The sequence below is a fragment of the Nelumbo nucifera genome, chromosome 1 (assembly GCF_055504915.1).
Source record: "Nelumbo nucifera cultivar China Antique chromosome 1, China Antique-T2T, whole genome shotgun sequence".
NCBI classification, from domain to species: domain Eukaryota; kingdom Viridiplantae; phylum Streptophyta; class Magnoliopsida; order Proteales; family Nelumbonaceae; genus Nelumbo; species Nelumbo nucifera.
This window is the reverse complement of record NC_142649.1, coordinates 27,838,724-27,851,946: the sequence shown is the minus strand read 5'-3', so window position 1 is coordinate 27,851,946 and position 13,223 is coordinate 27,838,724. Positions and strand designations below refer to the sequence as shown.

At 38.4% G+C, this 13,223-nt stretch overlaps 1 protein-coding gene across 1 annotated transcript; it reads left to right on the top strand.

The window, feature by feature from the left end:
* Positions 1-3,192: 3,192 nt before the first annotated feature.
* Positions 3,193-4,296, top strand: LOC104609666 (fatty acid elongase 3-like). Its single transcript, XM_010276030.3, has one exon. The coding sequence runs from the start codon at positions 3,250-3,252 to the stop codon at positions 4,126-4,128; it is 879 nt and encodes a 292-aa protein (XP_010274332.1). The 5' UTR covers positions 3,193-3,249; the 3' UTR covers positions 4,129-4,296.
* Positions 4,297-13,223: the final 8,927 nt, after the last annotated feature.

The window sequence follows — 13,223 nt, the reverse complement described above, 5'->3', positions numbered from 1 at the left end:
CTCCTCCAAAGTTACAGCGACCCCATCTTCTCCAACAAAATTCACTTAATTCGTTAATCGGCGTCAAGATAGGCTCGAACTCAAAATTTAGATCAAGAAGCTTGACGAAATCACAGAGGCGGATAGAGATTCCGTCGGTGATCCTCGATTGTAGGAGCAGGAATGCCAGATATTCGGATAATAGAGGGTTTCCGGTGGACTGAGTTGCCAGGGCTCGGAGGAGCGCCGCCCACTGAACTCCTTTAACTATTTCAAAGTCGATAATGTGTATCCGATTCGCAGTCTCGGTCACTTCGAGTATCGCTTGGTTCGCCGTCAAATGGGTAAACTTCGAATATGGGCAGGCATCGTTTAAAGCTAGGGAGTGTGAAATCCTCCGACGAGGTCTCAAAAGTTGGTGCGGTTCTCCCAGTTTTTTAAGAAATCCGACTGAGCTTTAGTGAAATAAAAGACAATTCTTTCCATCGGATTGTCACGTTCAGACACTGATTCCCGAGGTCGAATAAGTGGTTTGACGGCTCGTTCCTGTGCAAAATCGGCCAGTCGGGCACACTATAGGAGAGATTTCAGCAGCGGCAACATAGATTCCGTTTCAGATGGTTGAGCTACGACGATAGCAGCATCACTCACCCTGTTGAACAATGGCGGGTGAGTCACTATTGGGGAATCATCAGCTAGTGGTGGGGGTGGAGGTGGAGGTGGCGGAAGTAGTGGGGCCCATGTTTGGATTTAAACTTGGAGCGTGTTAAGATTTTTCTGGGGATCTGAGAAGACGAGCCGATTGCGGTCGGACGGGGAAAGAGAGGAGAGGTTGGAGGGATAAAATAGGTATTTCGAGAAATATTATCGTCGATTTAACTTTTTTCGTCTTCGTCATCGAAGAAAGGAAGTTTTTTGTCGATTTTTTTCATAATTGAAGAGAGGTTTTTGCTAAAGTTAAATTAAAGGGGGGTTTTATGATTGTCAGAAATTTTAGGGGAGATTTTTGTATTTTATCCATATTTATTTTATATATTTATTAATTACCTAAAATAATTAATTAATCTAATTTAAATTAAATCAAATATTCAAATATCAAGTTTTAATATCCATGGGATATCAAATTGAATTCAGATATGAATTTTTAATCGGATTCAAGTTCAAATGTTACCTGATCCTATTCGAATTCCATCCGTTTACACCCCTACTTATCTAATATTGACAAGTGATTTTTTTATTTTTTGCTGGTAAAGTGATAAATGGTATTCTGTAGATGACCCCACGTAACTATAGGCTCTCGCGGCATTATTGGGCCTCACAAGCGCCTTGCAATACATGTCTTGTTTCAGCACTACCTAGTGGCCCAATCTAATCCCGCCGGTGAGTTCTATGGACCCACAGAACATTAATTTCTGCTTCAATGCAGTGAACATTTTGAATACTGTACCACTTTCTATGTTGACCAAAATACCCCCAACATTAAGTTTTTTGCCGGGTGCTGCGTTGGAGAAAAATGGTTGGGATGGATTCATATAACTGAACGACTGAATTGAGTAACTTATTATTCTCCATCTTTTAGTGAATAAGTAACGATTAAAGTTGTTGAACTGAATGGCCTTGTCTATACTAACTTTTGGAGTGTTTTTCTTTTTTTAATAGAAACCAAAGAAGGGCTACAAACAACCCGGGGGGTAAGCAAGCAAGGTTTGAATGAGCACAATTAGCAAGTCAACAGGGGGGAGGGGGGAGGGGGGAGGGGGGAGGGGGGAGGGGGGGGGTCCACCTAGTTCTTAAGATAGTCAATAACAAGCTCTGAATAGTCGTCAATGATAATGGACTTTCTGTTGAAGTTGAGAGCGAGATTGTGAGCTTTCCAAACAACCCAAGCTTCAACAAGATTGATAGTCAAGGTTCCTATACCATAGGCTTTGAAATCTAAGATCTGGCCAAGGTGGTTTCTGGCCACACAATCAATGGTAAATCTGTCGTTCATGCAAAAAGCATCAAAGTTTATTTTATTTCCATCTACTTTTGGCTTAGTCCATTTGATAGTGATGACCATCTTTTTTGGTTCCATCATTAACGAACCACAATCATAAATTGCAGAAGCTTCCATAAAGAAGCTTTTAGCTTTATCAATGGTAATTGGGGAAGGAATTTCTTTATTATTGAAGGTTTTGTTATTTCGATTTTTCCAAATTTGTCACAACAAGATAGCCATTTTTCTTTTAGGATGATATCATCGAGGGAGGCCCACCATTCAAGAACCAAATTGTAATTCCCTTGTTGAACCGGAATAGAATCTTTCATGATGATCCAAATTTGTTTAGTGAAATGGCAATTTAAAAAAAAAAGTCACAACAGTCATCAATATCAACACCTTTTCTCCTAAGAGCTATCTTGGAAGGGAGTTTATTATTAAACAAGATATATAAAAAAAACATTGATCTTCCATGCATCCAGCAGGCCTCATTATATGCTGACTTGATAGAGAATTCACCGTTTGGATTAGGTCTCCAAACTTTACTATCCTTGAGATCATCCTATGGAATGAAAATATTTCTAATTTTTTCCCACGCACTTAACAACACAAGGCTCTTAATCAAATCTTCTTTCTAAGTTTTAGTCTCATGATTGATGACATCACTAACCCAGAGGCCAATATTACCAATATATGCTTTGTTAGCCAAATTGACGAGGGGAACCTCATCTAACCATTGCCAATAATTTTTCCTAATCCCCTCTTCATTAAACTATGGACCCCAACGATGCCTTTCCAAGCCCATGAATGAATCTTTTTTGATGTAGTCTCCCAAAAGTCCTCTCTCTGAAGATATTTTCTACTTACAACTTGAGCCCATAAGTTATATTCTTTGTTCGAAACTTTCCAACCTAATTTTGCAATGCAAACTTCATTCATCCAATCTAAATTCTTGAAGCTCAGCCCACCTCCAACCTCCTTAAACCCACCCCAATTGATGAGATAGAATGGCTTCCTATCTTTATTAAACTGCCATTAAGGAGGTTGGAGGTTGTCGGTTAGTTAGTGGCTGAATAGAAGAGATAATTAATTAATATGATGTATGCCCATAAATAGTATATATTTTTTTATCCAGACGTAATAAGTCATTCAGTTGAAGTACCTACGGACGCAATTAAAATCGGCCCCAGAGCTATAGGTTATAACCAATATATAATAGAAGACTCCTCAGTCCTCTCTGACCCTTCCATTCAAAAAGACTCCAAACTGCGAAGGAACAATACCAGAGGATGGAGTGGATCCACCGCAACGTGAGTTACTGGTTAGTAGAGCACCCGGTGGTGAGAGATTTCGAGTGGAAGGAAGGGGAGACATGGGGCTCTTCACCCAAGTTCACCGCAACAGCGGTCATCACCTACCTCTCCATCGTCGGAATCCTCCACAAAGCCTACCTCTCCACCAAATCAATGACTAAAACCCTACCCACCACATCATCACCACCACCTTTCATCCGCCTCTTAACCGCCGCGCACAGCCTCTTCCTTGTCGTCCTCTCCCTCATAATGGCCCTGGGCTGCATTCTCTCCACCATCGCCCAGAAGCCCAACAACCGCTGGATCTTCTGCTTCCCCTACGGCACCCGACCTCGAGGGCCGGTCTTCTTCTGGTTCTACGTGTTTGGTCTCTCCAAGGTCGTGGAGTTCATGGACACTCTACTCATCATCCTCGGAAAATCAAAACGCAGGCTTACGTTCCTCCATGTCTACCATCACACGATAACCGCACTAATGACTCCGTTGGGGTTCCGGGCGCCGATGTCGCTCATCCCAATAGCCATGGTTACCAACTGCTCGGTGCACGTACTGATGTACACGTATTACATGCTGTGTGCGCTTGGGCGGCGACCGTGGTGGAAGAGACTAGTGACCGATATTCAGATTGTGCAGTTCATCTTGAGCTTTCTGGTTTCGGCGGTGATGCTCTGGTACCATTTTATGGGGGATGGGTGCACTGGGTTCCCGATTTGGTGTATAAGTGCAGTTATCAGTGCTTCCTTTTTGGCTCTCTTCCTTGATTTCCGCACTAAAAACTACTCTTCCGGACGGAGTACTGTGAGAGGGGGGCAGAAGAAAGAAGACAACAAAGGCGAGCAGGAAAAGGAAAACTAATAAGTATCAGACGATGATCGATGATGCTTGGCGACACTACAGCGATAGGAAGGTTTTAATTTGAATAGTAGATTAGTAGTACATATGCATCTTCCAAGGTGCATTTATTGTATTAGCACAATGAAATGGTAAGCGTTGCAATTGAAATTTTCACTTCTTTTTTCTTTATTTTTCTCGAAGGTTGGGAAATCTCAACGTCTGGAATCTTTTCTTCTCTTAATCAAATCGAATTGGCAGATCATGGATATTTCTAGTAGCAGAAAGAATCAACATTAATTAACACAAATTATCATCAAGTTGCCTAACCACTCTCCACCATATGAGTCCCATTTCGCCATTTATTCAGCTTAGTGCCAATGTCCCAGCAAGAAATACACGAAAAGACAAACTAGGATTCACGAGGAGAAAAGTTTATGTTTCTACGGCTAGTGTGTTGCTTAAGCTGATTAGCGGTAGGGTGGTAAATGGGTGGACTGGATTGGGTTGTAAGTGGGTTGAATATCGAATCAACCATATTGATTCGTTGACTCCATATCGGCTCCTCACACCGAACTCACAGCATGTTAGGGCTGGCACATAGGAACATCTATAGTATTATTTATTATTTATTTATTATTCATGAGAAGATGTTTTCAACACACGGTGGGATGTGGGGTTGTGAGGTAGGTGTGACTAACATATCCCAATTCTGATTCATTAACCCACTATGACCCACTATAAGATGCTTGTTACCGGGTCACAGCTCACAAATGAGCGCCTCATAGGTACGGTGCATTGAAAACATCTTCCGTGAATAATAACTTATAAGTATGGGAGATGTTTTCAATGCATGATAGGATGTGCATGTGAGGTTAGTGTGAGGCGCCCAGTAAGTAGATTCGGTCTCACTGTATTGACTCTTATGATTGTTTCCTTCGGCTCTCTAACACTTCTCTCAAATGTCACATGTGGGTCAGGTCAATCCATATATCCAAAAATCAAATCTAAGATGACTGTTCGCACTTTTCATGATTGCCACATGGCACTATTTATCTAAAAAATAATCTTAAGAGTTGATTTGTTCAAAGGTTTTTAAAACCAGACCAGGAAGGAACCATTTCAGGGTCTAGTTCCCGGGTCAAATGGTCTAATCGTTCAGACGAAATAGACAACCCACTTAGACAAAAATAATTAAAAACAAAAAAAGGCCAAAAACCGTTGTCCAAGCCAATAGTTTGATGGTTCGACCACTCAGGTCAGTGGTTCACTAACCAAATCCATGATTTTTAGCCAAAAAGTGGTTTGGGGTGAAATGGACCAGTTCCCAGTTTTTCTAGTTTGACCATTCGGCCTAGCCCAATTTTGAAAACACTGATTTGTTCTCATGACTGCCACATGGCAGATACAAGTTGGGTCAATTTGCATGTCCAAAAATCGTAAAAAAAAATGAAAAAAATACAAAAAAATGTAGAAAATGCAAAATAAAAAAATTGCAGAAATTTTCAGAAAAAAATGACATAAAATGTAGTAATTTTGTAGAAAATGTAGAATTTTTGCAAACAAAAAATGCAAAAATTGCATAAATGAAAAAATAAAGAAAATATAGAAATTACAAAAAAATAGTAGAAAATGCAGTAATTTTTTAAAAAGAAATGCAGAAAATTACAAAAAGAATTACATAAATTCTGCAAAAAAAATCCATCAACAATAATCCCAAAAGGCCAAATTCTTTCTATAAAATTAAAAGAAAAGGAGAAATGAATTTCCTAATTACAACTAGAATATACACTTTTAAACATTTCAACTTGGGGAAATGTTAACAAAGAAAAGGCCTCTCAATCAATAAAAGAATAACTATGAAAACAATTGCCACCACTAATGGATCAAAAGCAAAGGCAATAATGGAGAGATTAGAATCTATAACAACTAAATAAAATGATATTGAGATCGACTAAGAGAGATCAACTTCAACAAGCCAAGTGAACCTTGCAGCCATTTTCTTAAGCATCAAGGTCCCCGATCGAGTGGAAAGCTTCATCCTTTCCATGCTCTGTAAATGCAACCATCATCCTTACAGAAAGATTTTAGAAACCCTAGCACTTATCAACTCTTCCCTACATCTGATCCAAATAAGCCATGGCAAAGAGGGCTAAGGTTAATCAAAACCCTAAACCTGTGGCTTTGGCGGCTATCTTCACTGTGAATGGCAGAAGTGAATGCAAGTAAGGTTAAAACTTTCAACATTCAAACCCTATAGACCCTCATTGATGAACCCTCGATCCAACCCACCCTGACCCTAATGGGTACCCTTGACCCTCTTTCCTTGGCCCTAATGGTTCACTAGACCCATATTGACCCATTGGTAGAATGGGTGGTGGGTATGGGTGGGTTTTAAAGCAGGTGCATTGGGTGGGTCAAATGAGTTGGGGTCAACATTGCCGCCCCTAATTAGTGAGCTTGGGATTAGCAATGTAAAACAAGCTCACATTAGTGGAGTTAAAATTAACAAAAATGTTGAGTTTTTTTTTTTTTCCTCAATATCAAGTAAGATGGGTATAACTAATTTTTTGTTTAAAAAATAAACTAGAAACTTTACATATTAAGTTTAATATAGATAGAAAATGAAGATGTTAGTTGTTTTATGTGCAATTTTATTTGCATTGGTGCAAAAATATAAGAGTGTAAATGAGTTGAGAGCATATTTCGGTTTGTTTTTGTTTCAAGTTTTACTCTATTGCCTTCCTTTGTTTTCAATGCACTTTTTTCCACACTAGTACAAGTGTGGGAGTGCAAATGAGTTGACGCCCAAATTTGGTTTAATTCTATTAGAGGTTTTACTTTGTTTTGCTTGTATGAAGTACAGATGAAATAAGTCAGAACCTAATTATGTAAACAAAGTAAAACCCAAAACAAAAAATGAATCATATAATTTACAATTTTCTTATTTGCATTCCCATACAAATACATTTGTTCTTGTAGAAACGGAATTGCACTAGAAACAACTAAAATCAAGAAAGCAAGCTTCTCTAATAGTTAAAAGGGATATTAACCTCAAGGAATATTGCTCTGTTGATTGTGTTATGGCAAATCTTCATGTTTAGCTTGGACCAATTCGATTATGGATCCTAACACTTTTTTTGTAGAAAATAGGATTTAATTAAGCAAGGAAACAACAACAAGCTGCCACCGAACAACTACAGATGTAAAAACAAAGAGACCTACAAACAACTAAAAAACAAAGAACATAACATTGGATAAAGACATAGCAACTAAGGGCTAGACAAAGCACAACAATCTTCATTCAACGCCTACACAATCCAAGGGGGGAACTCCAGAAAGAAGAAACCTGCAAATTCATGCTCAAGGCCGAAATGTCCAACACATGATAGAATATGTCTAATGTTTTACGCAAGTTGGAATCGAGAATGTAATCAACAATATGACTACAATCACTCTCAATGACAAATTTTGTAAAGTTCAAATTGCTAGATAACTTCAAAGCCTCAATCAATGCAATGGCTTCGGCTTTAGATGCAGAAGAAGCTTGGCAAAGACCAAAAGACAAAAGTTGTGGCTTCTAAAAAGACAGAGTTCTCTTTAGAAAGGCAAACTCTTTGCAAATCCTCCTATGATAAGCTCCTCATTTCCATCACTTACAAGTGAATCAAAGACTGAATTGAGGAAATGTTAGGCTCCGAATCATTAAATACATTGTTTTTGGTTAATTATATCTATATATATATATATATATATATATATTCCATAGGGGTGTCAATTGGACTGGATTTGGTCCAATCCGGTCCAGTCCAATGTGAGTCCATTACAAATGGACCTGGTCCAATCCAGTCCAATGAATATTTTGGACCATTTTGGACCGATCCAGAGACTGTTCAATTTGTTCAAATTCCTTTTAATTTAGATTGATTTAACTCAAACCCGGTCCATTGACAACTATGTTCTTATCTTCTATCAATGGAGCAGATAATGGCTCAATCCAATATGTTATATTGGTCTGTCCAGTCCATCCAAATTCAATATGTCTTATTGATCGGTCCAATCCGTCCAAATGGATTTTGATTTGGACGGAATTCAACCCAAAACCGGTCCATTGACACCCCTAATATTCCATAGAATGATGGCTGATTGCATAAGCATCTTAGCTCTCTTCTTTTCCTTGCCTACCACACAAGTTCAACCAATTATAGAACCAATCATAGAAAGTTTTGTCCCGACTTAGTTTATGTGTCTCATGTTTAGCAAACTCCCAAACCAGATGCTACAAGCTAGGTCGCGGAAGAACAAGGAATGCATGATACTCTCGTCATCTTTTTTAGTAGATTTCAACATAGTTGAGGAGACTAATGTGTCTTTTACAGAGATTATCTCTAACTAGAATAGTGTTTTAATAACATCTCTAGAGAAATGATTTTATTTTTGATTTCACATGAATAGACAAAATAGATAGAGCTCCAAATATTGTTTCTTATTCGCTTATCCCTAACCCTCTTAGAGAGGGAAACTCCTTGAATTTTGCTATATAATAGGCTGATTTAACCGTGAACTTTCCTTGTCTATGTGGGAGTCAGAAGAGCTTAATTAGCTTCCTAGCTACTACCTACTAGAGTTATTTCAAGGATCTTTTGGGAAATTTTTGGGGGAAAATTTTCATGAATAATTTGAGTATTTTGCTAATTCCCTGAAGCAAATATAAGGTCTCTAACTTTCAAAAGTTGTAGACTGTTTGATCTAGGGCCATAAATTCTTTTACCTTCAAGACCTAGAACCCAAGGAGAGCTCTAAACATCAACCTTTTATGCAAATGCCATCAAGAAGAATATCCTTCTAGCTAGAAGATTCTTCCATCCCTAGGATTAGAGCTTATGAAGCATTTGTTGTTAACATACTTGGCTCTCATTACTTTAGAAAGCTAGAGGGTTTAGAAACAATATGACAAGCTAATTTTTCTAGTATAACTTTATTGAAGGTTAAGGGGTCGCGAAAACCCAAGCCACTATCCAAATTATTTCTACTAATTTTGTCCCAACTAATCCAATGAACCTTTCTCTTCCCACCAAATTCTCCCTACCAAAACTTTTTCTAGCACTTTGTAAATCATTATACACTCTTTTTGATAGGAGGAAGCATGGCATACAATGAGTCGGGCATAGACTTGAGCATCACTTCTTTTCTAGCTTGGGATAGAAGAAACTCTTTCCACCTACTTGTTCTACTTTGGATCCTGTCAACTAAGAAATTGAATAGCCTACATTTTGTCCCTCCTATAGAAGGGGTTTTCCATTCTTACCTGTTGGCCAGAGGCTCTCTCATATAGCTTGATTGAGTCCATGACTTTTTTCCCTTCCTCTAAATTTATCACTAAATTACCTCCCTAGCAAGAACGCACTTAGATTCTAGGAGACCATGGAATTGAGCTTTGGCTTCAATCTGTTAACCATGATTTTATTATATAATCTTGTAAGTAGTGTTTCACAGACTAATTAGTCTAAAATGACGAGCCTTTTCGGATGAGAGGTTTTGGGCATAAGAGTTATATTATTGGTGGAATTAAATTCATTTATCATGGAGCCTTCACTGAAAAAATTTCTTGGCAACCTTTAATTTCTAACATCATCACCAACTATACCCCCATAGTCTTTGATAGAAGAAATTTGGATAGCCATCTAGGCTAGGATCCTTTCTGGGCTCCATTTTAAACACAACCTGATTGATTCTCTCACTGGTATATAACCTCCTTTTCTAAGTCAGTTGTGCCTTCAATTGAAATGGAACAAATAACATAGTTCAAAGCTTCCTTAAAGGAAGTAAAATCTTCTCAAACTAGTTAGCTAAAACCTTTTGAAACATTTCAGTGACCTACCCAAATCCCATTCTTATTTTTAATCTTCAATACCGCATTTCTTGACCTTATCCTCAATGTCATTTGATGAAAGTAATTGGTAGTTTTATCTTCCCACCTTAGTCAATTAATCATGGTCGTCTGGGCCCACATAATCTCTTCTCTCTCAAACAACTCATAGCCCCCCTTCAATTTCTCGATTTCTTCGGGGTGTATTGCTCAAGGGATCTAGCAGATTCAAAATAGAATCTTTTAACCCCTAAATTTTTTCCTAGGCATGTCCAAACACTTCTTTATTCCACTTCCTAAGGGATCTTCTTAAGCAATTGCCTTTCCTATTTAGGTTTAATTGGACATCTCCATTCAAAGCTTGCCCCCAAACTCCCTTAACCATACCCTAGGGTAGTCCTCATGTTTAGCCACATTTCTTCAAGCCTAAATGGTCTACCCTTTTTACAAAGAGGAACATCTAGGTAAAGAACAATAGGCATATTCAAGCATAAATGGCCTACCTTTTTTACAAAGAGGAACATCTAGGTAAAGAACAATAAGCATATGATCTGACCCACTAAAACACAAACAAATGCGACTAAACTAAACATCTTTAAAAATGATTCTCCAATCAACATTACCAATACTTCTATCAAGAACTTTCTTGACCGACAACTCAACTTTTATAGTCTTGTTTGTCTAAGTGTACTTAAGTCTAAAGCTTCTAATCTCCTCAAGGTCCAATGCATTAATAAACTCATGATTCCTAGATATCAAGTTCCTATTAACAGCTTGGGAGTGTTAGAAAATGGCTCACTTAGTTGATTTGGAGGCACTATTCATCAGTCAAATGAAATGAAGGTGATGTGACCTCTTGGAATTACATAAAAAATCGTTTTCATTTAATAGTGACTCTAGACCCAAGGCACTGGCTAAACCAATCTAGGTAAGATTCGAATGGGAGAAGGAAGGGGTTAAGTAACCCTCTCCCTGGTCCAATAGGTAGGGCCTACGTGGGATTCCAAATATGCATAATCACAAAATAATTAATTATTTAATCAATCAAAAGCATACCAATAACAAAGAAAGCAAAGAACAAGCCAACACCAAAGAGAATCCTCCCTATTGCTATTTATTATTTTCTTTATTTTTATTTTTATTTTTATTCATTGGCTTACTTTTCTCCTCCAACTCGCCAATATACTCTATTTGCCAAACTAGCTATTCGGATTTACAAATCAATCCCATTATTACAAACTTTTATTTCTTTTTATTTTATTTTTTTTGTTCTCCCCCTTTTTATACAATCCTATTTGCCAACATAAATCTGCTTTGTCTCTGAGACTGCCATTCCTCTACTTTCTGTTCTAGCCTACAAATGGAGGGATTACTTCAATCCCTTCACATCTTCCTTATAACTACTTTTCCTCTTTTTCTTTATTTTTACTATATTGATTTTCTTAACATATAAATCTTATTTACGTTGGGATGAATTACGGTTACCGGAAATCATACACCAATAGTCTTCTCAGTCCCTTGTTAGCATAATAGATCCTAACCCATCCATTGCAATCTTAGGAGGCCGAACTGAAATATTCTTCCAATTCAAAACATCATGTTCAACTGAGTGAAAAAAATCAATAAAATACTACGCTGAAACCAGTTTATAACTAATAAGAAAACATAGAAAACTTTACATATGAAAACATAACATAGCAGATATGATATGCAGTAAATGAATAAATTAACAATTAAGATAAATTCTACCACTACAAGAAAAACGACCTAAGGCGGCGGTTTAGAGCAGGCGGTCTTTAGGGCTGCCGCTATAATAACGGTTTCAAGGACCGCCGCTTAGAAAATTAAAACGATAAAAAATATGAATTAGGTGGCGGTCTTTGAAAACTGGAATGGTTGTTTTTAATTTTGAACCGGACTTTAACCGGTCTAAAACCACTTTAGGCAAGAACCATAAATCTTTGTTTCTCGTTCCCTTTATTCTAAATATCCGGACTCACGCCTAGACTTGTTCATGGGCTGGGTGGCCCGACGGGCGGGCCCGATCCCCGGACGGGCTTGAACAGGCTTTTTGGCCCGTGGGCTTAACCTTGGGCCAAAAAGCCCGGCCCGCATAAAATTCGAGCCGGGCTCGGGCTTTGCCAAAATAGCCCGGCCCGACCTATAGTTAAACCTAAGTAAACCCAACCCGTCCTATAGTTAAACCTAAGTAAAAATCCTATGTGATATCCATTTGAATAGTTTTTTTGATTTGAGAAAGTTGTTGATTCACTTGTAGGCCCATTGTTCATTTAAATAGGGGAAAAAAACATCTTAATTAAAACAGATAATGTCTATTTGAATAGGGAAAAATTCGAATTTCTTTTATTAGGTCGGGCTTCGGGCTCGGGCTCGGGCTTTGGACTTTTTATCAGGGCCAGGCTCGGGCCCAAGTTGTAGGCCCGTTGGTCGGGCCGGGCCGGCCCGAGCCCAGCCCGGCCCGGCCCATGAATAGGTCTAATCTGGAGCCCTTGAAACTCCTTAGAAATGGCGGCAAACGGACTGAACTTAGAGATCTCGATCTACGAGGCAAAATTAGCTGGAAGATGGTGATGATTCAAGAGAAGAACATCACCAACATGGAAGTTTATTTTTCTCTTCTCGAGTACAATAATATAGGGGATGTGATTTTGTTTTCGGAGCTCTCTCATTGTCAGATTTGCAACGCAAGCAGTTTGATTAAGGTAGGGCGACAAGAGCCAGTGATGGTTCTTAGGGTTGATAAGGAGAAAGGTTATATCGACAGCCAGAAGAATTTCATATTCGTTCTCTTTCCTCATCAAGTACTTTCTGTTTTTTTTTTTGATAGACTCATCAAGTACTTTCTTTGCAACCCACAATGCATTCTACCGAGAGAATTACCACAAACCAAGCTCCAATGGGGTATACAACCAAAAAGGAATCTATTTGAGAAGTCTAGAAAATTTAGCACCCCTGTGCTGTAGACAAAGACACTAAACATATAAATCCGGGTGTAGAAATTCAACAACTCTTTCTCCAACATATTAATGTGATTCAACATTTGAGTCCATGAAGTACTCTTCAATGGGACTCAAGAAACCATTTGTTAGAACAAAGTTAAATCCTTCCTCCCCATTGTATGTTGTGTCTCAACTTAGAAAGCCACAAGCTTAACTGTTGCTTTAATATTTACTGTACTATTGGAATTAAGCTTTGGCTTGTGCCATAGCTGAATTGCATTTGGTGAAAT

What these genes read in the sequence shown, in the direction of transcription:
- LOC104609666 (XM_010276030.3), top strand. Translation starts at nt 3,250, where the DNA reads ATGGAGTGGATCCACCGCAACGTGAGTTACTGGTTAGTAGAGCACCCG.